The sequence below is a fragment of the Pezoporus wallicus genome, unplaced genomic scaffold (assembly GCF_028554395.1).
Source record: "Pezoporus wallicus isolate ANWC-B61680 ecotype Strahan unplaced genomic scaffold, APGP_CSIRO_Pwel_v1 contig_7545, whole genome shotgun sequence".
In the NCBI taxonomy this organism is placed as follows: Eukaryota; Metazoa; Chordata; class Aves; order Psittaciformes; family Psittacidae; genus Pezoporus; species Pezoporus wallicus.
Genome location: NW_026642398.1, coordinates 1817830 through 1841145, shown reverse-complemented (window position 1 = coordinate 1841145; position 23316 = coordinate 1817830). Strand labels below are relative to the sequence as shown.

The 23316-nt window shown below is 42.1% G+C and overlaps 1 protein-coding gene across 28 annotated transcripts in view; it reads right to left on the bottom strand.

The window, feature by feature from the left end:
- Positions 1-23316, bottom strand: part of PTK2 (protein tyrosine kinase 2) — a 201516-nt gene that overhangs the window by 13629 nt on the left and 164571 nt on the right. For 26 of the 28 annotated variants that reach the window (XM_057429733.1, XM_057429734.1, XM_057429741.1 and 23 more), the window contains 8 exons: positions 21870-21985; positions 19513-19613; positions 18486-18575; positions 16967-17171; positions 10488-10599; positions 7506-7592; positions 6194-6331; positions 5191-5322 (listed from right to left, as the gene is read on the bottom strand). In XM_057429733.1, the coding sequence (XP_057285716.1) occupies positions 5191-5322; positions 6194-6331; positions 7506-7592; positions 10488-10599; positions 16967-17171; positions 18486-18575; positions 19513-19613; positions 21870-21985 (981 nt within the window). Of the gene's footprint in view, positions 1-5190; positions 5323-6193; positions 6332-7505; positions 7593-10487; positions 10600-11138; positions 11789-16966; positions 17173-18485; positions 18576-19512; positions 19614-21869; positions 21986-23316 lie in introns of those variants that run through there. The other 2 variants (XM_057429743.1, XM_057429744.1) reach the window with 2 other exon arrangements.

The window sequence follows — 23316 nt, the reverse complement described above, 5'->3', positions numbered from 1 at the left end:
TTTCAGCAAAAAACCCAGCCCCAAACCCGATAAGGAAACTATGTGAGTTATTTCTTCTTAACGTATCACAGGAAAGGACTATACATTTCTCAGGACAACACTGTTTGGTCTGCTAAGGAGTTACTATATATATCACATATATCTATTCTATGTGATTAAAAATCATGCCACATAACAGCAATAAGGCCACAAAAAAAGGTTCAAACTGGAAACTAAATATGAATGAGGAAGCAGGTAATTAAAGAGAAGAGTTCTGCAGTGTTCAGAGCTAGTTAGTGACAGTGACAAAAGTCACAGCATAAAATCACTCACTTCACTCTAGAGCTGAACTTCAAAGGTCCCCCTGAAAAGATACAGGATGATAGCTTCTTTCCCTACAACGTCTGCAAAGCAAACTAACTCACTACTGGTTCAGGAGGCTCTTGTGGCATCATCACCACTGGTTTCCTGCCTGGGGTTACAGGTGATTCTGTCCAAACCCACAACTGAAAGCATTCACAGGGAGGCATCTGAAATTGTTTTAACTCAATGAATTAAGGTATTTGGTTTTAAATTAATTCTGTACACAAAAAGTCAGGGCTGGAAGACTGAGATACACACGCTGTGGCTCTAACGGAGTTATTTGATTATTATGGTCTGATTTTGTGTGTGAACAAAGACCATGGAGGAAAGCTAGTGCTGGACATAAGTGCAAGTATCACAGCATGCACGCCAGACTGCAGGGTAATGGGCTGAATCATAGAACGGTTTGGGTTGGAAGGGACCTTAAAGCTCATGCCACTCCAGTCCCCTGCCATAGGCAGGGACACCTTCCACTAGAGCAGCTTGCTCCAAGCCCCTGTGTCCAACCTGCCCTTGAACACTGCCAGGGATGGGGCAGCCACAGCTTCTCTGGGCACCCTGTGCCAGCGCCTCAGCACCCTCACAGGGAACAACTTCTGCCTAAGAGCTCATCTCAGTCTCCCCTCTGTCAGTTTAAAGTCATTCTCCAACTTGTCCTATCCCTGCATGTCCTTGTAAAAAAACCCTCTCAGTTTTCTTGTAATCCTGTTTAGGTTCAGGAAGGCGCCTGTAAGGGCTCCCTGAAACCTTCTCTTCTCCAGGCTGAACAACTCCATCTCTCTCAGCCTGTCTTTTAGGTGCAGTGAGCTGCAAATGCCAGCAGTAGAAACCATTCATGACTGTGGAGCTCTGCTTCTGGTGATGGAGGTTGTTCATTCTGCTTCTATATGCCATTATGCACAAGTAAAATCTTGATTAATCTTCATCAATTTCATTTTTTTGGGGTATGATCAAAAAATAACTCATGAGAAAGTGCAGAATGAGACTTCATGAATTTCTTGTGCTATTGCCTGTATGTAACAGTGCAAGAAGGTATTCAAATGTCTCGGGATATAAATGAGTGAAAACCTCAGCTCAGGAGACTGAAGCACATGACACTCCAGACAGCAAGACTCCTTACACAGAAGGCCAATCAGACTTCCACTTGTTTGATGTGACATGTTTGTACTGGAACCGTCGCACCCCTCCACCTTCATAAGCCTGAACAGACACCATATTCATCAGTGATCTGCATCAAGCTTTAAGCTCAGTGTCTACTGCTTTTAGCTTTAGCTTCCTCAAAAATAATTCAGCTATTTCTGCCCTCCTCCTTGGAGATGCTGATACCCAAAGCACTTTTATCACAGGACCATGAAAGCCCCAGGGTCCATTAAGGCTACCAGACTAGTGTGAAACATCCCCTGTCCTGGGGAAAAAGTGCCCGCCCCCCATTTCTCCTGATGGATTTAGTGGTACAATTTAAAATTGAGCACTTCTTTACACTTCAGTTTTTCCACAAGAGATTTATTTTCATTCAGGAGTTTCCCATGAAGAGGATTCTATTTGTTTTCTCTTTTTTACAGCAGAATTCCAGCATTCAGGATTCTCTAAAGGCTGCAGTTTGCAAACCAAATTCCTCTTTTCAAGTATCGAGCTATGTGTTCTCAAAGGACCAGATTCAGGCAAACTGCTTACACAGATAACAACCTCCCCAAAGACTGGCCCATTTCCATTTCAATGCCACTGCAATTTAATTCTTCATCTGGGGTGTCTCTTCTAGCACACAGCATCAGTTGCTGTTTATACGCGTACTAACAGGCTTTGAGTTGTGTTTCTTCCCTGTAGAAGCAGCAACCAAGCCATGAGCAAGCTGGTGTTACTCTGGGAAAACAAGAACTGTACTAACAGAAACCCCACTGAGGATTTTTCTTCTTGTTGCAGTGTCTGACATTACACGATTTGTAGTTGCTCCCCTGTGAGTCCAATTCTTACATGGCAGGAGTGAGATGTACTGCAGGAGTACCGCGTCAATAGAGCTGGTTTTGCAAGCAGCCAGTTCGAGCTGAGAACCCTCCACTGTATGGTCACAGAAGTTAGAAATTAAAGCCTGGCTCTTCCCTCTCCATTGTTCTTTATGCTCAAAAGGAAAAATATTCTGAAACCTGCCTATAGCAGGCAAGGGAGAGCCAGACTTGGGCAAACCATTTAATCACAAGCTAAGGGGTTAGAGCAGGAAGCTGTCTCAAAGCAAGAGACATGACATCGATGCTTCTCTTCCCTACATCACCTGCAGTGAAATTAGGGAAGACCCTTCTCCCAAGAGAAGAAATGTCACTTGTCACTCCTTAGAGGACAGGGTAAGGAGCGTGTGCGTGTCATGTATGGATTATTTCTATACCGGACCTGTGTCTGCACTCTCAGGTATAGACTGTGGACATCCTTCAGGAGATCTGCAAGTCCTCCAACAAAGACTTTCTCACCATCTCGATTTCTTCAGGGCTAAACCTAGAAAACCACATTTCTTACCCAAGAAACACCCATCTATAAACCAAAGATTCCTCTGACACACATCCTGCTGTGGGCTCAAATAGACCCTGTGGCTCTCATTAGCTTGTTTAGCTTTTGACACAGTATAATCCGTAACAGGCATCAAAGTATAAACCCCAAAGTCAAAACATTAGCACAGAAAGAAAAAGAACTGAAGTCTCTTATGGATTCCTCCAATTCTACATTTTGGCCATTGAAGTTCATGCTTATTTCCACTCAAACTTACCCCGTTTCTTGCCTTTCTAACCCTTTAAGGGTTTACATCAACCAAATCCAGCTCTGTCAAAGCTGTACAGCTGCTCACAAGTTCATCAGTGCTACTTCTCCTTTGAACAGGGGGTGGCAATAGGGATGGTGCCTCCTCACAATACAAACTTAGACATAATGAAAACACAGTAATTCTTTCCCAAAAATATGCTCGGACTGAATCAAAGGGAAAATGATCAAGTCCCTCCTCGAAGAGCCATCTGGGGGATGGTAAACATCCTAATGGTCCAGAGACTGAACCAAACTACAATAACAAACACTCCAAACAATCACTATCTGTTCTGCAGGAGAAAGCCAGAAAGCTTTCTTCAGCAAGTTCCCACACAATCTCCTGCCACCTGCAATCACAATGCCTTGTTCTCAGTAAGAGATGCAATCCTCAAAGAGCTCCTGACCATCTCCACTGACAGTGGGATCAATTTGACCTTCTGGGCTTATGAGAATCGCAAGCAAGTGGTGGCACTCGAGACTGGAAAAGTTACTGCCTAAATTAGGGAAGAAATTCTCATCTCTCCTCCCCCTTGTCATAAACTGGACAAAGCAATCTGGGTACTGTGGTTTCTTCACTAGAATCCAATGGTAAACCACAAATTCCCAAGTGCACTCACAAGGAAACCAGCCAAAAGCAACCTTCAACATCCTTTAATCAAAAGTAACACCTTAACTCCACAATGTAGACCCTGGCTTGAACATGTACTGGACATGGGGGCATCTATTAGTACCTCTCAAGAGCTAGTAGAGCTTTATCCTACCTTGGCTGTCTTCACAGCCATTGGCTGTTCTGAGCAGTTCTGAATACCACACATAACTAAACCCCTGAGAGACTAAGACAATTCAATTGGCAAGGAATAAGGTCCTGGTAACAGCATCTACATAAAAGATCTGCTCTCCATTCCCACCCACTGGCTTCCTGCAGAGTAAAGCATGAATTCTTATTCTCAAGGAACTCAACATCCTAGCTTCAAGATCCCTTAAAAACTGTTTCAATTGATGAGAGACAATCAGAACCAGCAGCTTTGGTGTCTAAAATAATTCATCTGTACAACTAAGACTGTCCCTAAGAGCAGCTCCAGATGGTGCAGAGAACTCTTACAGAAACCACAGATCATTATCATCACCTGGTACAGTGGAAGATGTCCCTACCCATGGCAGCAGAATTGGAGCTAGATGAGCTTTAAGGTCCCTTTCAACCCAAACTGCTCTATGATCTGCTTTAAACAGAGAGCACATTTATGCTTCCAAGCCGAAGCAATCCTAAAATACTTAGAATTCCTTGAAAGCTTGTACCAAACATGTGCCTGATGTTTGTCACAGCCCGTAGCACATCACTGGATATTATCGACCTGTGAGATGAAGATCACAAGCCCACAGGCTCCTCAGCATGAGCCTATAGAGAACAACGTGCTACCACCATCTTCTGCATCTGCAGCCAGCAGTCTCAAGTAAGAGAACTTTAACACAGAACTTGAATTCTGACAACTGGAAGCCAGAGTTGAACTAAAACCATACACTAGTGGCAGTGATACCAAGAAAACATGGAATTACAGAGAAACAGCAACAGGAGATCCCATTTTCCAATGCATTTCTTCTTCCTCCTCTTGGTGAGGGCTTCCCCTCACCTTACAGAGCTCTCAAGTTTCTTCCCACTAACATTACCCCTCTAGTGCAAGTCTGCTTGCAACTCTTCCTATAGTCTTAGATGGCTGATAGCTGTTCCTTTTTTAGGGGGGGAGTATGCACAGATCTATCTCCTTAAGAACAAAGAGGCAATCTCCAGATTGACACAAAATTGTACTCACGATTTCCCACACATAAATAAATACTCAGCTGGGTAAAATGAGATTCATTAAACCCCTGAGCTCTTCCAGGTATTTGAAATACAGGACTCACTGTTCAACGCTTGGTGTAAACACAGTTTCCAAACCTACATTTTGGTAGGCACCCCTGTGTTCTCAGTACACATTCTTATTTCACAGAAGTGAGCAGTGTTAGCAAGCTGCAATACAAAAGGAAACATCAGAATGAATTTGGAAGCACTATGGAATGATGTGTTACCAGGAATCGTTCCTCTTTTTCGAGCCAGCGCTGATCTTCTTCCATCTCTTGTTGCTGTCGTATCAACCTCTCCTCCATAAGATGTGTGGGTAGAACCTGGCTCATTCCTCTTATGTCCAAAGTGCCTGAATCCTACAAACCAGAGTAAGTTTATTCAGTCTCACAAATTAGAAAGCAGCTGCAAGAATTTAAGAGATTATAAAAGAACACATTTTAAAAGGGCAAATGCACAACAGCCGTCGAGCAGAGCTCCTTCAACCCCTTATAAACTGAAGCAGAGCATCAGAGGAAACCCTTTCCCACCAGGAACATTTTATCTTGCTCCTTATCAGTGGAACCGAAAAGATTTGGAGAATTCTGTTCTGTGTTTCAGTAACGTTGTCACTTCATACACTGCACTTCATTTAAGCTGGACAACAAATCCAGATCTATCAATTTTGGTTTCTTGGTCTTGAGCAATAATAGAATCATAGAATCACAGAATAGTTAGGGTTGGAAAGGACCTTAAGATCACCCAGTTCCAACCCCCCTGCCATGGGCAGGGACACCTCACACTAAACCATGTCACCCAAGGCTCTGTCCAACCTGGCCTTGAACACTGCCAGGGATGGAGCATTCACAATCTCCCTGGGCAACCCATTCCAGTGCCTCACCACTGAAAAGCATCTAACAGGATCCAACACCAGAACAGTTTCGAGACCAGATCACTGTCTGTTCTGGAAACAGTTACAAAGAAGCCCCCCATCCTTCAGCTTTGCTGGGTATCTCCCACGAGAGGTATTTTTAGACAGTAATGATATTGCATATTTTTACATGACTGTTCCCATCTCTATTAACAGCAATAAATTCCAGTAAAGCCTTCTTTTAACAAACATGAAATACTTGCTATCACTCAGTTAAGATATAAGTAATATCTCCATCAAGATTTTGTATAAAGAGCACACTTATAAGAAATCCTATTTACTGTACAGAGTGCAACAAGAGATGTGTCACTTCATGATACCTCCAGGTTTGGTTGCCACACTGATATTTCCTGAGGCCGATGGTTCCAGGCATCTGTCTGATCCAAGAGAGAAGCCTGCCCTGGATAAATGCTGCCTGCCATGGCTGGTATTCCATGAGAACCAGGGTAGCCAGACACCTTTGGAGGGGGGTGAAAAACCCAAAGATAAAGTTACATTAATAAGACCTATCCTTTCCCATAATTAATAGCTTCCACCACCCAAGGAAGCAATATGAGAGTGCAGAAATGACTCAATTCAAGCAGTCACTGAGAGGGAGGAGGGGAAGCAACAGCAGAAGGAAGCTGAGCCAAAATATGAGACAAAACCCCCTTTTTTGTCTTTAAGGATGCCTATTGTAACTTAATAGCAACTATTTGAGAATAACTATAAGGGTATATATGTATACCTATATATAACTTCTGAGGATAACTAGAACTATTTGAGGATGCCTATCAAAACAGCAGCATTAGAAAGCGCGTTTTAACCTCTGTCAAGCAGATCAAAGTCTTCTGATGACCAAAGATAAATCTACTGATACATTTCAAAGAGCTACACATGCAAAGCTCATACTCAAGTTACCAGGAGCCCGCAAACATCACCCTACAGAGCCATATAAAAACACACCCTCTGCTGCAGGTTACAAGCTTAAGTCTCAAGTGTATGTAATTAGTGTGCTCAGCTGTGTGGCCTGAGAACGTCTCCACAGGAGAATCAAAGTAGGTTTAATAGTCTGAAGTCGTCATTAAAACAATGAAAGCCTTCCCCTCCCCATGGAATAAAGGAAGTCTCAACTGAGCCTGCTCTATGTGACTAGCTTTGAACAAACCTGAGAATGCTTAAAGTACTTTCGTGACAACCTTTTGGTTTAAATGTCTTCAGCAGGCTTAAGAAGAAAAGCAAAACCTCTGAGTGTGTGATGTGGTAGATCTAAAGGCAGCTATCAGCCAACAGAAAACAGAAATGGGTCAGAGAAACATCAGGGAGCAGAGGATCAATAAGCCAAAGAAAAGCCCAGTCAAAGCCGGTTTGTGGCGTAGCACAAATGTTAACACGAACACCACATTCCTTTGATAAATAGGGAAATGTCTGATGTGTTTCACTGCAGCCTCAGGAATCTGAGATGAAAATATTTGCCATCTGGAGGAAACCTGCCAGGCTCACTTTGGGATTTGGTCTGGTGTAAAACAAAACCCATCGAACACAACGGAATGACTATAAACTGCGCAAGGAGCGAACCAATGCCACCAACTGCAACTGAGTTATAAACCCCACACAGCAAAAGACACATGCATGGCATTACAAATATAATACCTGGTAATGATTTGGCTGTACCATGTGCTGTGGACTTGGATAAAACCCTTCACTGGATCTCGGACTGGGGTAACCAGGCCTACTGGGCTGTAAATGTAATGGAATTGTTAGTCTTTAGAAACAGGAAACTGGAACCAGAACATTTACAGGTGGTGCATCACAGCAGCAAGCTCAAAAGAAACCCTCAATAAACACTCTAAAAAGACTAATATTTCTTTTAAACAACTAAAATAAAGTTTTCCTCCATCTTTACTTGGAAATGGCTGGATTATTTGCAGGTATGTCAATAAACAACACTTGCTCTGTCAGTTCTTTGTGTATATTTAATTGCTTGCACTAAATGACCCGCTCTGCGCTGTTCAACTCTAGAGACAGCATCAGCTAAGAACATAACTCTTCGATCACATTTCCAGGTGCAAACAGAGCAGTGTTTCTAAGCTTACAATGTGCAGCACATAAAGGTTTGCCATTAATTTGTTGCTTTTGTGCCTGTTCCCAAAAGTAAATTCTTTTGCTTCGGTCTGAACACAAATCAAACTGGTTTAGCAGTTTGCATAGCACGAGTATTTCCATGTGCTAAGTCTGAGGGTTAAAGTTAGTTCTGAGCATTCACTTCTGTGTAACCAACTGGCTCGACATGGAAGGTGCTTTTGATCATACTCTGGACTCCATGGGCACTTCAGTATCCACGCTTTGGTTCTGCAACCCGTTCCTAGCCAAGAAAAAACAGGACAGAACTAGCTCCTATTAGAAACAACAGCTAAAGAACACCTATCAGGAGCCTTTAACTGATTGTCTTGCTTTACCCCTTCAGGAGAAAGGCAACACTTTACACACGATAAAACAAGATGTATAATCACAGGAAAGCAGGAGGAAAGACACCAGGAATTCTGACAGCACTATTACAGGAGCCTGGTTTTCCGTGCATGTTGAACAGATCATCCTTTTGCTAGGGCAGGTACAGGAATTTCACACTACTGACAGAAGTAACGTTGGGAAATGTTGCTCTGAACAACAGACTTTCATCTTCCAAGCAGAACTGCTCTGTTATTTTGGTTGATATTCACCTCTAACGGTGTACATATGTTTATATATGTATTTTTTGTCTGAGTAAGAGTGCTGCTGTGTGTTTCAGGAGGAGTAAAAGCAACCAAAGAGGGAAAAACCGCCTCCAATCCTCATCGTTCTGCAAACGGGCTCCTTCAGTCCTTCTGGTGACCAAAACATTGCTTTCAGATTGTAGTTTTATCATCACTTCATGAAAAATGTCAGCATTCTGTACTAGGATATTTCCTGTCTTAGGTTTCTAATGGAAATCACTGTGAATACAGGCAACATCATTGTACAAATTGTGATACCTGTGAATCATTTGAAAATGTGTAGTTTAAGCCTATAAATAAACTGGGGTTTAAAACCTGTAACAACCTGAAAAATTTATAATGAATTGTTGGATTTAAAAATCAGTTGTCACCAATAGAAAATTAGACAATAACTTAAGAGATACTCAAAATCTCCTATCCGTGAAACTCAGCTTGTTCAAATGACATTTGTATGTGCATCCAGGTTGGACGGGGCTTGGAGCAACCTGCTCTAGTGGAAGGTGTCCTTACCTATGGCAGGGGGCTTGGAAGTGGATGAGCTTTAAGGTCCCTTCCAACCCAAACCATGCTCTGATCTATATTTTACACAAAAAATACTGTATAAAAAACCTAACCAACAACTGCATTGCTCAGACAGTGAGGATGTATTGACCCACTCAGAAAGATACGAGTGGTAGAATTAATGTCAATCTTAACACATCTTAACACACAGTCAAATGTTTAAGTTTATACATCACACCTAAAGCTCTAAAGATAATGTCTAATATGGCATAGCTCATATATTACATTAGTATAAGGTACTTATTCATATACTACATTAGTAAAAGGTACTTATTCTGTTTGGATTAGCCCCAAAGCTTCAAGAGTAAATAAATTCTTCAAATAAGGCTGTAATAATGAAATAGCACATTGTTATAGTTTATGCAGTTTATCTGCTTCTGTAACTGGGAACATTATCCATTTACATATACAGCAGATCCTGCTGGTTGATCTCAAATGAATAAAGAGGTTGATGGATTGTTTGCTGCTTTTAACTCTGAAATGAAAGCAGCAATTCCACTGCCCGTATTTCCTGATTGCCATAAAGCTATCAAAACACAGAACCAAGCCTAGAAATCTATCAGGCAACAACGTGGGGATGGGGAAACAGGACAAAAGAGGTTGCCTTCCTAGAACGGCTGGGGATGTGTGCGACAGAAGATGCCACACAAGTACCACTGACACCATTACTGGTGATCAGGATGCAGATAATATTCCACATTGCAGTGGTGACTGCATAAAATGAAACGCTTCAAAATACAGGCTCAATCCTTTAAAGTGCTAAATAATTCAGATGAGGAGACAAGTTCCTGAGAGATGAGAGCGCTCAGTAACTGGTGAGGTTAAGACTACCACAGCTGCAGAACACATCAGCGACATACAAACAGGACAGACATGTAATGAAACAAAATTAAGTGGAAACTAAGCCACAGAAGGTCTTTGGAAGCAACCCCCTAATTTTCTGTCCAGAGTAAGGAAAATGAAGTTAGTTCATTTCTATCCTCTCACAGATGTGTTATGAATAAACACACTGGTCTGGAACTCGCTGCTAATGTTTTGTGAGTGCTACAAGAATGAAGACGAAAAAGCCAGGAAACAATTTTGTGGCAACTATGGTAGGCTTTTACAAGTTAAACAACAAGAGACAGAAACTATATGGTAATATAATATTATCACATAATGTGATATCATAGCATGGATCAGTTCTAGTAACAGTTCCACGTAGAGCTGGGTCATTTCAGGCAAGTATTAGCAGATGATGACAAAATTTGCCGTTGTTTGAATGAACCCATCAAAGGAAGCTTTGAAGCAACACACACACATAACTTGCAGGCTTAGCTACCTTGGGAGGAGCTTCGTCTGATCCTCCTGAGTCCCAGGATACTGTGACTTGCCGCCTGGATTCCATTCTCATTCGTTCTTCTTGCTGCAGCTTCTCTTCCTCCAGTATTGTACTAAGAAAAACGTATTACAGTTAAGTAAAACTCCAGTTCCACGCCTAAGAAACCTCTCCCCAGAGCTCTCACATTTTCAGACTGACGAACACCATCCACCAAAGCGACTGAGCACTGAAACACAAACTTCACTTGTTAACAGCTCTTTTGATGTGTAACTACAGAGAGAAACCCTCAAAGACAGTAAACCGAGCGCTTACTTGCATGAAAAGTTATTTTACACAGAAAAATAATTCTACTGAATTGCTGCAAAGGTTCAAACCTCAAAATGTCCTTTCCTGACACTCAAACAGAGCTTCAGATCACTGGGATTTTGTTCTCTTTTAAGCAAAGCAGTCACACACACACACACACACACACAGTTTTAAATACGATGTTCTCAGCTCTTACATTTTAGCCCAGCCAGGAACACATTCAGCACACTCATTTAGCAAAACAGAAATAGCTGACGGTATTCACGCCGCTTCTCAAACATTCAGGTCAAAAGGCTCCGTTTTCAACAAAGCAGAAGACAGCAGTAAAACTCGTTTGCTACTTACCACTGTTCTGACTATTAAAAAGCCTGTTTGAAGTCCAACGTGATACGGCTGCCCCCACAGCCAGCCTCCTCCCAGCTCTGCTATGTGGATTATTAACGTTGGATATTTGCCATTTGAAAACTACTCAGAATGAAGCTTTGGAAAGAGGGAGCTGCAAGTCCGCTGGAGCTGCACGCTACAGGGGTAGTCTGGAGATGGGAGGATTATTTACACATTGCTATCCCCCAGGGCAAAGATAATCCCGGGAAGGAGCTATTCCAGCTTCTTTATCGCTCCAGAGTTTCCAGAAACAAAGCTAGGTCCTGAGTTTATAATCTCCTGCTCAGTCTGCTAAATAACCACCCAGAATTACTCATGCAGGGGGATGAGATCAACTACAGCAATCTATTCTAATCTTGGAACTTTGCTGCTTACTTCAAGAATAAATTCCTGCTTGGCTGGAGACAGGAACTTTGCTTTCCCCTACTCAGCCAAAACACCAAACTATCTATGCCACTTCTGAAAAGCAGAGAAGTCATCTCGTCTCACTGCAGCTAAAGCAAGTTTACAAGTATTGCTGCAATTTCAATCCATCATTGCTAAAGGAACACAAGAATGTGAAAGAAAAACAAAATCAGACGAGTTATTTGCAAAAGACATCTTGATAAAGCTACCAAAGAAACAAAGCTACAGGGAACTAAAGAGAGAAAATCCTTCTATTTTACCTCTTTCTTCCTCCAGAATAAGGAAAATGCAGCGTTCCCTACTTGAACCCATAAAGAACTAGCAAAAAAACACTGTTTCAAAGCTACGTCACACTTCAGCCATTCAGCATGCATTTTTATGTAGCACAAGAAATCAGTCAACGCGCATCCATAGCCACGAACCATGATTATGATCTTTCAAGGAATACCACGAGATTTAAAGAAACCCACAATAAAAGACCTCCATCCAGACACTGCAGGAATAAACCCCAGCTTCCTAACAAAGCTGTTGATACAGCAGTTGCTCTCATCCGAGCAAAGGAGTGGAACAACATTCAGCTAAAAGCAGCCAACTATATTTAAAGATGGCTTACTGACAATCTGGGGCCATGGGTCTAACTTGCCACACCACAGTCCTGCTTTTCCATTAAAAGGAATATAATCCCCCAATAGCCTTGCTATTGAAGCCATTTTATCTACAGTGTCAAGGTATTCAATATAATACCATTAACTTAAATCACATCATTGGAAATGACATATTTCTACTGCAATAACTTCCTTTTCATACTACAGGCTCAGCTTTCTGCCTTACAACCCTAATTCATCCCATCCTGCCCGTGTCACCGGGAGATCCTTTCCCCAGCAAGGAGCCTGGTCAAAGGCTCATCAGCTGCAGCCAAATTTGTACTCGGATGCCCTTGAGTACTGCTGACAAGGATATAAAATAGAAATGCCTCAGAGCAGCATTACTTGAAAAAACACAAGGAATATAAATGACTCACAGAAACAGCTTTGTTTTTCCAAAGGGAAGACCAATCCATAGAGGCAGGAAAAGCGTGCCAAGAGATATTTCTGACCTTTTCTCAGTGCAGCTGCTCCAAGTACTCTGAACAGTTTATTAGGATTTGCAGAAGGTCAGGGAAGTCAAATCTAGGCATATTTTCCCAAACTGAATGTATTTTTAGCAGCAAAAAGGAGCAAGCAGAGATTCTATTCATGTAATGGCTCTAGTAAATCCTGTGGTAGATCGAACTTAACTCATCCTCTTGGCTAGGTTATGTCTGATGCAAAATCTCAGCTATTAGAAGTTTGTGTAACTGATAAACTGCTTTAACTTACAAAGAATCTCTGCATTGAAACTGTCATCGAGAAGGAAAATTCTACTGGGAGATTCAGGAATAGCTGAAGTACCAAAATGTACCCTTACATTTCAAAAGGCACAGCAAGACCACTGTTTGCTGCTGGGGTGGTGCAGGAGCCCACAGGAAGCACTGACCCCAAACAAGCAGCTCATTCTTTTCTCTCTGTAGTCTTCAGCCATCAGAAATGCAAAGCTGGATGCAGAGGAAGAGATTTTTGAGGACTGCTCCAATTTAAAAGAACTTTCATATGGATTAGGGATTATTCCTAAAGGTCACTATCAAGGAGCAAGAGGCTAATGAAGCATTTTACAGCCTCCAACACGCAGTTCAAGTATGTGTTAAAGTATCTTCTGACAGGATACCACGAAAGGAGAGGACTCAAACTGCCCCCACTCTAATCAGTTTTGTTTCTTTAATTTATAAGAACATTTCAGGACCTCCATCAAATGCAGTCACACAAAGGCTCAAGTCCAGTTCTCAATTATCTGTTGTCACAGAAACAGACTTGAAAAATATGAATTGGTCTTTTTCCCCCCTTTTTATTCTTTTTAGAGCTGCATTTAATGTGATCCACAGCACTGGGATGCTCCTGTTAAAACCTGCGCTTCTTCATCGGTGACCAAGAGAGCACAGTCTCAGCACAGCAGTGATACCACTGCTGCTCATCCTGCTATTTTTAGGAAGAAGGGTTAGTGATAGGTACCTTGAGCAAAATCCATTCAATGATGCTGTGAAAGTGTCATGTAATTCCATTAATTTGAAAGCTCAAATTAACCTTCAATGCAAAATAACCACCCCAGTTTTAACAGAATCACCATCCAAAGGCACATTCAGGGCACCACAAAACAAGCACAAATCTGGGAGCTGACTGTTAAGGAAGCCTGAGAGTACCTTGCTGCTACCTTAGCACACTTGCAACACATTGAAGGTAGCAAAGAATATATTACATTTAATAATACAATGATGTATGGGAAGTGTATGGTTACAGTGAGTGCATGATTATAGTATAGTGAGTGTATGATTATAGTATAGTAAGTGTATGGTCACAGTAAGAGCCCACGAGTTACTCTGAAGGATAATGCTGTAAAAGTGATACTGCATGACCTGGGTACACTCAACACTATGCAAAGGGCCTTTCATATTATTTACCATGCAGTGCAAGACTAAAAATCTCTTCCACACCACATCAAGGCAACACATGCTTCCTGATGAAAATACCCCAGATGCTAACCCTGGCCTAGTCAGTGATGGAATCACAGGAGTAGCAGGGTAACACCTCATTTAACTTCACCCCCACAAAAAAGAAGGGTCCTAGGATCACAAGAGGAATCAATTTTGGAAGCCCACAGTTCACCCATTTGCTTCGGTGTTTGCTGTGAAGATTCACCCCTATCCACTCTGGACAGATGAAATGCTGTAAGATATGAGGGCTTATTACTACTCTGATAACACTACATAAATTCAACAGAAATCAGCATCTTTGCATTGCACAATCAGCTGCAAACAAACTTTGTGCAAAGCAAATGTTACTATGGAATGGGAAAAGCAACAAATAACAGAGAGGACACGAAATGCTTATGCTCACATCAGTGCTATTGCAGATGCAGAAAAGAAGTTGTTTCCCAAAGCCATGGGCTTTTCCTCATTAAGACAGAGGTGCTGTATCACTGGCTTCAAGCAAACAACTCAGTCTGCTCTAAGCTTGGAAAGAGTGCCCTGGATGGGATCCAGAATGAGCAGCAGCAGCAACATCACACAGACAAGGCCACCAGGGAAATGACTTGTTTTTGCAAGTTCATGGGAATTGGGAGTTTTGAAACACAATCTTTCCTGGCTGCCTCAGATTGCCTCATCATAAGGGAATTGGCAACCTTTCCAAGCAGAGCCTGGCTGTCTGTGAGCAGAGCAAAGAAGCCCTAAGGACAAGCCTGCTGCCTAGCTTCCAGGATAGAAATGTCACCAGCTTGAAGTGGCACAAAATGCTCTGCTATTCTGGTGAGAAGAGAGCAAAACCTGGATTTTAGGGTTGCTGTGGCCCCAGGAGAGAGGCTCTCCTCCAAATAATGCTTCAAATCTCCTATGACTAGAAGGGCAAAATCCCCATCGCCGTGGTCCTTTTTTCATCTGGAACCAGAGCATAGTTTAGGTTGGAAGGGATTCCTGGAGGTCTCCAGTCTCCAATCTCCTGGTCCGGTTGCTCAGAGTGTTTTCCACTGAAGACTGGAAAGCCTGCTAGCATGGAAATTCCAGTCTTTCTGGGCAACCTGTATCAGGGCTTATCCACACACTGGGAAACGTTTGGGTTTGTAACCAGTGACAGTCTGCCTTGCTCCATGTCTTGAGTGTTGGTTCTCGCCCCTGGGCTGTGCATTCTGAGGAGAGGCACGCTCTTGGGCACTGATCTGCATCAGTTTATCACTGATCAGTGATCAGTTTATCTGGAGACACCTTTCCAACATAATTCACCTTTTTCTTTCCTTCCCTCTCCAAGTGTTGCTGCCTTTGCTCTAAGTACAGCCTACATTTATTTCACCCCCCAAACACAGCTACTTTTACTCTGGATTCACTCATCGCCTTCCCTTGCTGGTGAGATGCTCTCCCTGGATAAGTTTACACAGCATCTTCCTAATCACACTTTTAGGGCTTCATTCTTCTCCATGCCATCCAGCTGTAAATTATCAGGTACAATCCAACTGCAAATAAAGACTCTTATTCTTCCAGAGCCAAAGAAAACCCCAAATGAATTGCCAATTTCCACCTATGACCCAAATCACACAACTGTGTCATACCTTTTCCTTGCACTCCTACCCAGCCCTACCATTCCTTCCTTTGTGGTTAGCTCCACACAGTCAACAGGATGATATGTTATTTACGAGAAGAGCTAAGTCCTCCTCCAGCTATGTAATTTATTAGTCTACACAGGAGCTATCATAGGAACAGATGGTGGAACCATATGAAACTTTAAGAAAGAGGAACAAAACGAAAGGTAGCCAAGGTATCCATCCAGCAACTCTGAAACAGCATCACAATTATATTACAACTGTCCCTTATTTTAACCACTTATGGATCATCTTGTACCATGAACATCCAGTGACAGCACAAAATGACACTACAACAATGCCACAAAGCACAACTTTGAAACAAGATGTAAGACAGGCCCGAAGAATTCAGCAATGAATTGCAGCAAATCCAAGGATTTACAGTTTACAACACCTGCATATTGTTTGAAGCTTATATTGACTTAGGCAAAATAGATACTGAGCACTCATAAGATACCCAAAATGGTTACAAATATCAAATGTGTCTGCACAATATCTCAGTCATGTTTCAAAGTTCAAATATCACTCCCATTCTGTGGCTGGTGAAGTACAGATATGGAGACTGGAATAAATCATTGCAGAATAAAGTAGGGTGTGAATTTAGACTGGCCTCAATATGTGTGCTCACAGTTATTCCAAGATAAACATAAGATAGGCTATATCCTGGTTTACTAAGGACAAAAGAATTCCTAGTTAATGATGCTGCCTTTATTGCAGGCTCCACAATTAGGCAGAAACAGTTGCCACAGGGCAACCAGCGTGCTACATATGTGATTAAAGTAACTTTCAACAGCACTCACTTAATGGTTCATTTAGTTAAGAAACAATGTTTCTATCCCAAAATTGTCCACTGCATGTTTGACAAGGTAGGGAATGCCTCTGAATCCTTTCTATCCCCTTCCCCAAGGACTGCAGCACATGTAGCTAACCTTATAACTGCTAGCAGAATCTGGAGTTCTTCTTGGGATAGAAAGGTGATTCCTATTTCCAGTTATCTGAATTTATTGCCTAACATAATCTCCAACAGATAAGGTCTAGATTTCCAAGAGAGTAGCAACAACCTGGCCTTCTGAAGAGAAAACTCAGTGTATTATGCCTTGCATTTTCCACAGGAAGAAAGTAACAGAAGATAGAAAAGAAATATTTCTGAACAAGGAAACGACCTTTCCGAAGTATAACCCTACCTGAGTTGTGCTTTAAGTTCAGTAAACCTGGGTCGTCTACTAGGGTCGTATGCCCAGCACTTGGTCATAAGGCTGTAGAGGGTAGGAGGGCAGTTTGGAGGCATTGGGAGCCGCTCACCGTTCTCAATTCGCCCAATCACATCATTGTTCTTCACTCCCTGGAAGGGCTTTACCCCATGCATTAGGATCTCCCACATACACACACCTGAGAAACACAACAAAAAACATTTTCCCCACTGTGAGCAAACAACAAAACCTGTTACAAAGACACAAACCCCACTTTTGTACAGCCTGACAGTGGGGTTGCTACTGAAACACCTAACTGGGCAATCAATTTTGACTTACCAGTTGGCAGCAGAGAGGAGCAATGTGCAGTGAGATTACACCCGCAGCATCAACCTCAACTATTTATGAGGAAGCATGACCCACAGCTGGCTCACAGCAGCCTGGCTTCACATTTAACTACCTTCTGCCTAGAGTAAATCAGAAGGGTTGCTCATATTCAAATCTACTTTTTTTATGAGGCAGTAGGAGCTGTGTTTGCTTTTCCCTTTGACTAGTTCCAACCGGCTTGTTTCGACACGTAGAGCCTATTTTCCCTTTGAGGGTGTTTTAACACTGGCACTGATCCCATTTTTTTTTTTGTACTGAAACTATGTAATAAAGCAGTTTCTGCTGAAACTATGCTAAAAGCACAAAGGGAAAAACGGTCTGCCAGCTCAGGACTGGCCAGAACGTTCCACAGGCTTCATTCTTCCAGCTGTGACTGTACGAGAGTTTTCTTCAAACTAAAATAAACCTGAAAAGTTCATTTACTGAGTTAAAATTTCACTTTGTAAGAGGGTGAACTCTTACTTGACTGCCCTGCTCTTAATTCAAGCCTCCTCATCTCTGTCCCTTTACATAGCCTATCCCTGTTCTGTCTGCCCAGAAACATCAGTCTCAACCGGTTTGAGCACAGGTGATCAGATCCATTAAAAAACTTGCACAGTTAGGAAAAAAGATCAAAGCTTCAGGATATTCCCATTTACCCTGATTTTTACTCAGCTTCTGGTCCTACTTTGTAAGCTAATAGGAGCTATTAAGTAGGAATCTAGCATTAAAGATCTGGGAACAGGCAGGCTGATCTATGCTTTAAGCAAGGAAGAAGGGATAATCACCATGGAAGTGAAAATATAAAATAGAAACAGCGCAGAACAATGGGGTAACAGAAAGAAATCAGAGGGAAAAACAACAGTGAAACACTCATGTCCATTATGACTATGATCTAATTTCCTTGTACCTTCATCTCTGTCAGCTTCTTACAAGAGGCAAAAAGGCACATGAAACTTTACGCTTACTGAGTAGAAAAAGGAAAGAAAACCACAGAAGAGCTGGAAAATGTGCTGGAAGAAACTGGATTTTCGGAACACATGGTAAAAGCAGTGCCAAGTATCTGGAAATGATTCATTTACAGCAGTTAAAATGAAACACCAAACTTCAACAGGACCCTTAGGAAGCCCCACTGGCGTTCACTTACCAAACATCCACACATCGCTAGCTGAGGTAAACCGTCGGAAGTTGATTGACTCTGGAGCCATCCATTTGATAGGTAATTTTCCTTTGGAAGCTGCAGGGAAGGCAAGACAAGGCAGGCTGTTATTCCTAGCAGATTTTGTTCTCAGTGCAATAATTCACAGGCAAACCCCATCTCCAGTGAAGCACCTCAGCTACCAAATTTTGGACAAGAGATTTCTGCACTCTCTGACCCGCTGGTAGTCCTTGGTCTAGAGAGAAGAGCAGCCTAAATATTCAGACTGAGTTCCTTCAAGTTTTAACTTAATTCTTATTTCCACATGTAGCTACTGCAATTAAGAAGGTGCTGGCACCAAATCTGAGGCCATCACAATATCTCCTTGAGGGAACAGGTGTTTTAAAATGACTCATAAAGGGCAGGTTGTTTGGCCTACATCAAATGATGAAGAAGCAACAAAACCTAAAATACCCCCCAAACCTCCCAGTGAAGCCCCCAACAATAAACCGCAAAAGCACAGCAAGTAATGATCATGTCAAAAGCATTCCCCCCTCTTAGCAATTAAACCAATACAGAGCTCACAGTGATACAAGAGAAATGAAATGCATGGAACTGTAAGAGGACAGACACAGGATATTTTATGACCGAAATTAGAAATGAATTCAAGATTAGATTTATGAATGCATGGTTTCATAATATATACCATATATACATCTCAAACAGGCTTCAGATGAGGATAATCTTCTAAAACTCATGAAGAAAGCACTGAAAGCTTAACCTTGAAAGCAGACTCTTACCTACATATGAATTTCCTACTTTTGCAACTTAATCAGACCTTGCGATTCTTCTTTTTAAGCACGTATTCAGGACTTTACCCTCATCTAGTAAACTGTTAACTAGCTTCCCTTTCTATACAAATACAGCAGCTACACCAAGAAAATCTAGTTAATTCCTTTTGACAACAGCCTCGGTATTGTGAGAAACAATTGTGTTCCAACTGCCTGGAATAGAAGGGTCCAGAGCATCAACTTACCTTTATAGTAAGTACTATCTTCCATGTATCTGGATAAGCCAAAGTCACCTAATTTCACACAGTCAGTGGCAGATACCAGCACATTTCTAGCAGCAATATCCCTGCCAAACAGAGGAGACATTATTTCTAGTAATTTAAAAACACAAAGGGGTGAAATATCATTTCAAATACTAAAACCCAGAAGCATCAAACTCCTTTGAGAGGAGCTTATGATTTTTCTATTTGTGGTTTGGGTACATATCTAAAGGAAAAGACTAAGACATCCTTGCCTACTGATCCTGAGAAGACTTGAGAAGACTGCAGAATGCTGCAGTATGTTTGATCCATATAAGCAGTAACTGTAACCATCAGTGTCAATGTCAGAAGAAGTGTTAGTCATCTATTTAAATACCAAAAGAGAACAACTGTTGACAATTAGAACTGATGGACAGCACAAAATTTGCCTCCTGACCCTGCAAAGTTTAAGATCTCAAGAGGCTTTCTAATATGAGGCTCAGTTTTTAGTGATGCCACAGGGATTATGAAGACAGGCACATTCCCAGGTGAGACAACCTGCCTTGCATGTGTCTGTTGAGCCTGGATTTCAGCAGGCTTGACTAAATCTTGACAGCCTTTGCTGTGAGCAGTGAAGGCAGTACAGCCAGCTGAGCAGTGGAACTTCCATTTCAGTGTGCTATGAACAAGTTGCATTTTGGAAATTTATTGCTGGAATTAAAATAAACAGCTTAGGTTGGAAAAGATCTTTAAGAGCATCGAGTCCTACCATTAACCCAGCACTGCCAGGTCCACCATGAAACCATGTCCCTAAGCACCACATCCACAGGTCCTTCTAATACCTCCAGGGAGGATGTCTTCACCACTGCCCTAGTCAGCCTGTTCCAACACCCCTGCCCAACTTGGTGCATCTGCAAACTGACTGAGGGTGCACTCGTTCCCCTCATCCATATCACTCATAATGACATTAAACAGAACTGGCCCCGATTCTGAGCCCTGGGGAACACCACTTGGGACTGGCCACCAACTGGATTTAAAACTCCATTCACCACCACTTTTTGGGCTCAACCATTCAGCCAGTTTTTTACCCAGAGAAGGGTATACCCATGAGCAGCCAGCTGAAACCCAAATATCAATAACAACCTAAGGGTCTGTTATTTGCAGTGTTTTAATATATATATCTACCTATATATACATACCTAATACATATGTGTTTGTATGTACAATACATACAACACATCTACAGACTTTGAATGTAAGTATTTAAACACAAAGCAAACACTTAAGTTCAAAATTAAACAGTTCATGATAACTGGACGCCTGCGAACTTTCAATTGCACACAGCAAGAGGCTAAAGCCAGCCTCTTCTCCCTAGAAAGCTCACGCTCAAATTCAAGGGAATAAAATTCCTAGAAGGAAATTGAGGTTCAATTTTTAGTTAAGCGAGTTCTTGTATTTAACAAGTGTTTTGTTTTCCCTGTCCTTTACTCAGGGAACCAGATGCCCCTTTTTTGCTTTGCTATATTGGGAAGGTTACAGCTGACTCACAAAGCAACAAGGCAGCTCAAATCTGTTCTAATACCCAACCTCATCTCCAAGTCACTCCAGGAGTGGGCCAGCAGGTGTCACTCTTGAAAAGAGTGTGATTTTGGTGGCAGCATCCGAAAGAACGGCATTCTAACACGGAGACTGCCATAAACCAGCTTCAATGGATTTTAGGAGTTTCCAAGTAATGCTGTTGCACATTCATCAGATGTCAAGGAAAAGAAACATAAAAGGAAGGCTTCAAAGAATCTTAACTATGTGTTGTGTTTGTCTTCACTTGGACAAGTGTATCTGATAGCCAGAATGATGCCAGCCAAAATCCAGTATCTTGGACACCATGTATTCATAGAAACATAGAGTCACAGAATAGTTAGGGAAAGGACCTTGAGATCATCCAGTTCCAACCCCCTGCCATGGGCAGGGACACCTCACACTAAACCATGTCACCCAAGGCTCTGTCCAACCTGGCCTTGAACACTGCCAGGGATGAAGCATTCACAACCTCCCTGGGCAACCCATTCCAGTGCCTCACCACCCTCAAAGTAAAAAAATTCTTCCTTATATCTAACCTGAGCTTCCCCTGTTTCAGTTTTAACCCGTTATCCCTTGTCTTGTCACTACAGTTCCTAATGAAGAGTCCCTCCCCAGAATCCTTGTAAATCCCCTTCAGATACTGGAAGGCTGCACTGAGGTCTCCATGCAACCTTCTCTTCTTCAGGCTGAACAGCCCCAGCTGTATTCCCTAAAATCCTGATCAGTTCCATACAAAAATACACACATACCCATATATATATATATATATATGTATGAAATCTTACCTATGTACAAATCTTTTGCTCTCTAAGTAGGCAAGTGCTGTGCTAAGCTGGTAAGCGTAGAGTATCAGTGAGGCCAGATCCAAGCTGTATTTTCTTACTTGCAAAAACGATCTCAACTTTTTGCATAAAGAAGGAAGAAACAGAAAGAAGTTAGGACAAAAAACCCCACAAATTTGAACAAGGCATATCTCAAACTGTAACGTTTCCACGAGCATCAGTGGCAATGCCTTCCCTTAAAACGGGATGAGAAAACAAAATCCCTTGGCATGAAGGAATTTGACTCTGGGTGAAACTCAAGCAGATTCTTCTACATGAAAACTGTTAGCCAAACCAAACAAGAACATCATCGGGCACTGCTTTCAGGCTCCTTTTGAAGAGCAAAATGCTGATGCTGCTTTTCCAGAGAGTAAAGCACTGCTGGACCTTTTATGCACTCTTTCCTTGGGAACTGTGCATGTTTCTGGCTGAACTGATTTCAGACCAGACCAGTACATGGCGAATCTGAGCACTGATTCATAGAACCATAGAATAGTTAGGGTTGGAAAGGACCTTAAGATCATCCAGTTCCAACCCCCCCTGCCATGGACAGGGACATCTCACACTAAACCATGTCACCCAGGGCTGTCCAACCTGGCCTTGAACACTGCCAGGGATGGAGCATTCACAGCTTCCTTGGGCAACCCAGTGATTAGATCAATATTCTTTTGGAAGCATTAATTTTAATGTACATTTGCTAAAACATCTGTATTTAGCTCAGAGATAGCCAATGTCAATGAAGAATACTTATAAGCTGTGTTCCCAGTATAAAGCAGTTAGGACCTAACAGAAGGTGGCATTAGAGTCTATAAACTAAAACAAGGCTTTGAAAAGTGATTGGGGCACTGGAAAGGAAATCAGTGATTTCTTGAAAGGAAATGACTTCACAACAGGTTTTTCTGCCCAGGTTGGGTTTTTTTTGGACAATGCGCTGCAGTTTGGTAACTGCAGTGACCAATGTACAATGCAGTAAGAAATGTCACTTCAGCTCATGTTTACAGAAACACGTGGCTCAAAGAAAACAAAACAGGTATCAAAACTGAGATCCAGCTTTGTTTAAGCCATTCATCCAAAAGACATAATAATTATAGAATCATAGAATGGTTTGGGTTGGAAAGGACCTTGAAATCATCCAGTTTCAATCCCCTGCCATGGGCAGAGACACCTCACACTAAACCATGTCACCCAAGGCTCTGTCCAACCTGGCCTTGAACACTGCCAGGGATGGAGCATTCACCACTTCTGTGGGCAGCCCATTCCAATGCCTCACCACCCTCACAGTAAAAAACTTCCTCCTTAGATTTAACCTGAACTTCCCCTGTTTCAGTTTAAACCCATTGCCCCTTGTCCTATCACTATCTTGTCTCAGGCCTCTGCTGCAGAAATTGTACAGAAAAAAAACAGCAAGAAA